Below are 3,811 nucleotides of genomic sequence, written 5' to 3' on the forward strand. Positions count from 1 at the left end.
ATTGAACTAGCTGTATAACTTACACTGCACTAGCTGTATAACTTACATTGAACTAGCTGTATAACTTACACTGCACTAGCTGTATAACTTACATTGAACTAGCTGTATAACTTACACTGTACTAGCTGTATAACTTACACTGCACTAGCTGTATAACTTACATTGAACTAGCTGTATAGCTTACATTGAACTAGCTGTATAGCTTACATTGAACTAGCTGTATAACTTACACTGCACTAGCTGTATAACTTACACTGCACTAGCTGTATAACTTACACTGTCTTGGACTAGTTGTATAGTATAACTTACACTGTCTTGGACTAGCTGTATAACTTACACTGCCTTGGACTAGCTGAATAACTTACACTGCCTTGGACTAGCGGTATAGTATAACTTACACTGCCTTGGACTAGCTGTATAACTTACACTGCCTTGGACTAGTTGTATAGTATAACTTACACTGTCTTGGACTAGTTGTATAACTTACACTGCCTTGGACTAGTTGTATAACTTACACTGCCTTGGACTAGCTGTATAACTTACACTGCCTTGGACTAGTTGTATAGTATAACTTACACTGTCTTGGACTAGTTGTATAACTTACACTGCCTTGGACTAGCTGTATAATTTATACTGCATTGGACTAGCTGTATAACTTACACTGCTTTGGACAAGCTGTATAACTTACACTGCTTTGGACTAGCTGTATAACTTACACTGTCTTGGACTAGTTGTATAACTTACACTGCCTTGGACTAGCTGTATAACTTACACTGCCTTTGGCTAGCGGTATAGCTTATGATAACCAGAAACATCAATCAGTTAAAGAAACATATTTTTCTTTGTCTGTATATTCAACTTAAATGAATTTGTGATACTCGTATCCTAGTGGTAACCAATTGTTTTAATTATTACCAGTCTCATTTAGAACCAATTTGTGTTAGGATTGATTTGGCTTGAGATTTATTTAAACTGGTATTCTTTTCGCTTGTTTAAAAAATCAAATATTGAACGAACTTAGCTACGAAGTACAAACGATATATATATTTATTTCCCAAGACTTATTTTACTCACTTTGGTCAGTTGGTCAGTGTAGTTTTCTCTAAAGTCTTGAAGCTCTGTATGGGTGTTTTCATCCGAGAATTCTAACGAGTAAACAAGACGAAATCCTCAATAGCCGCGGAACATGAAATTCTTTTAGAAAAGATTAGAGTAAATTAATCTATGAGACCTTGGGCGTGGTCAAATACATCAGTTGAAAGGGTCTGACATCCTAAGTCCGAAACTATAATTAGATCTCAAATCGGTCAAGAGATGGCGGAGCTATGAGCTAAAAAGTTTGTATTTGAAAAATACTCGGAGCCACTCTATCAGCCGTTATGCCGCGGCTAAAAAGTCAGTTTAGTGTGAATCTACTTTACAATCGATTGTTGACTCGACACAAACTGATTCGAATGAAACCCTTCATTTCATCGAATTTTCTACGGAACGCTAACACGAATGTCACTGTATATATATAAAGGTATTAGACTTTTAAAGAAAAATCACCTTTAAAAACTACGCTAGTAACTTATTTACTTGGCGACGTTTCGAGCAGACGATCTTTTTTCAAGCAAAAACAAGCCACTTTCGCATTTTTCTTCTTGTGTATATATTTATTTTAATGGAGCATGAAATGAACGCCTGATCTCGTTACACATCTGACAGAATTATACTTCAGATTTCTGAAGATAACACGTTACATAAACATTTGAGTCGGCATTATCAAACATACGTTAACGTATAACTATCAAAGGTATTCTTATTATACGAAAATATATTTTTTTAGTTATTTGGAAAGCATTATGATTCTCCCTGAAGCTTTGCTCAGTTAAGTTTATATAAATCTCGGAGAATCATCATGCACGGTCTGGCTTTGTTCTCCTTAAGCCTCGTAACATTGGAGTAGGTGTTTTAGAAGTAGGAAATGCATACTTTTTATGTTAGTCTAACAAGCGATTGGAAACACAAATAAAATCATTGATCAACCGAGAATTTCACTTGTTAAAGGCACTTCTTTCAGGGGGGGACTAATTGATCAACCGAGGATTTCACTTGTTACAGGCACTTCTTTCAGAGGGGGGAATAATTGATCAACCGAGGATTTCACTTGTTACAGGCACTTCTTTCAGGGGGGGGAATAATTGATCAACCGAGGATTTCACTTGTTACAAGCACTTCTTTCAGGAGGGGGGAATAATTGATCAACCGAGGATTTCACTTGTTACAGGCACTTCTTTCAAGGGGGGGGGGGATAATTGATCAACCGAGGATTTCACATTTCTTATGGGGAGGAGGAATTTACGAGTCAACGATTTTACACTTCTTTCACCTTACCAGATACCAGATCCCTTAGTCATGATCATAGATACAACAAAGATACCAGATCCCTTAGTCATTATCATAGATACAACAATGATACCAGATCCCTTAGTCATGATCATAGATACAACAAAGATACCAGATCCCTTAGTCATGATCATAGATACAACAAAGATACCAGATCCTTTAGTCATGATCATAGATACAACAAAGATACCAGATCCCTTAGTCGTGATCATAGATACAACAAAGATACCAGATCCCTTAGTCGTGATCATAGATACAACAAAGATACCAGATCCCTTAGTCATGATCATAGATACAACAAAGATACCAGATCCCTTAGTCATGATCATAGATACAACAAAGATACCTGATCATTTAGTCATGATCATAGATACAACAAAGATACTAGATCCCTTAGTCATTATCATAGATACAACAAAGATACCAGATCCTTTAGTCGTGATCATAGATACAACAAAGATACCAGATCCCTTAGTCATGATCATAGATGCAACAAAGATACCTGATCATTTAGTCATGATCATAGATACAACAAAGATACCAGATCCCTTAGTCATTATCATAGATACAACAAAGATACCAGATCCTTTAGTCGTGATCATAGATACGCTTAGAATTATTCAAATCTGGATAGAAGCATTTATAGTTTTTCATATGGACATTCACATAAATGACCCATTTGAGATCTTGCCTACAAGAAGACCTTCGATCTCATATTTTCTGTTGAACTCTTGGGCTCTCCTTTAGTCATGATCATATATACAACAAAGATACCAGATCCATTAAATAAATTTTTGTAAATATTTTAACCCAAGAAATAAGCATTAAATGTTATTCAACCAAGTATCTTGAAGATACCAAGAAGACATGGTAGCCCAAGAGTTCAACAGAAAATATTAGATCGAAGGTCTTCTTGTAGGCAAGATCTCAAATGAATGTCTATATCAAAAACTATAAATGCTTCTATCCAGATTTGAACAATTCTAAGCGTATCTGCTGGACTACCAGTGTATGTTAGATATTCGGTTTCTTGGCGACAAATGTAGAACGTCTGTTTGATCAGTCAGGGGCCATATTGTTCTTCAGAAAAAACACCACAAAATAACATTTGATATACACGTGTTGTGGTGACTAGTAGTCATCCAGTTTCGAAGCGTTTGTATGTTGAGATCCAACGTTTGAACATCGGAGAGTGCGCTATTACTCTCTATGTAGGGGTGGCACGGACGCCACTATTCAAGCAATACAACTGTTATCCGGATTTTCTTCTCTACAGATCATCAGAAAACAGATATGAAGAGCTACCTAACATAGTCGTTCTATATCCGCTGTATATGGCGCTTTTCAGCTATCCAGAGCGACCCAAGGTCGAAAACCGGCGAATAGTTAAAACCAAGATTTCTTATTTTTGTTCAATAGGCCT

The 3,811-nt window shown here is 36.4% G+C and overlaps 1 protein-coding gene across 1 annotated transcript; it reads left to right on the top strand.

The window, feature by feature from the left end:
• The first annotated feature begins 2,325 nt into the window (after positions 1-2,325).
• Positions 2,326-3,135, top strand: LOC106476374 (saposin-like protein 11). Its single transcript, XM_013937033.1, has one exon. It carries the CDS (start codon positions 2,326-2,328, stop codon positions 3,133-3,135), a length of 810 nt encoding a protein of 269 aa, XP_013792487.1.
• Positions 3,136-3,811: the final 676 nt, after the last annotated feature.

Source organism: Limulus polyphemus, unplaced genomic scaffold (genome assembly GCF_000517525.1).
Source record: "Limulus polyphemus unplaced genomic scaffold, Limulus_polyphemus-2.1.2 Scaffold10408, whole genome shotgun sequence".
NCBI lineage: Eukaryota > Metazoa > Arthropoda > Merostomata > Xiphosura > Limulidae > Limulus > Limulus polyphemus.

Bases quoted from the DNA above. Each gene is read 5' to 3' on its own strand.
- LOC106476374 (XM_013937033.1), top strand. From the start codon at position 2,326: ATGGGGAGGAGGAATTTACGAGTCAACGATTTTACACTTCTTTCACCT.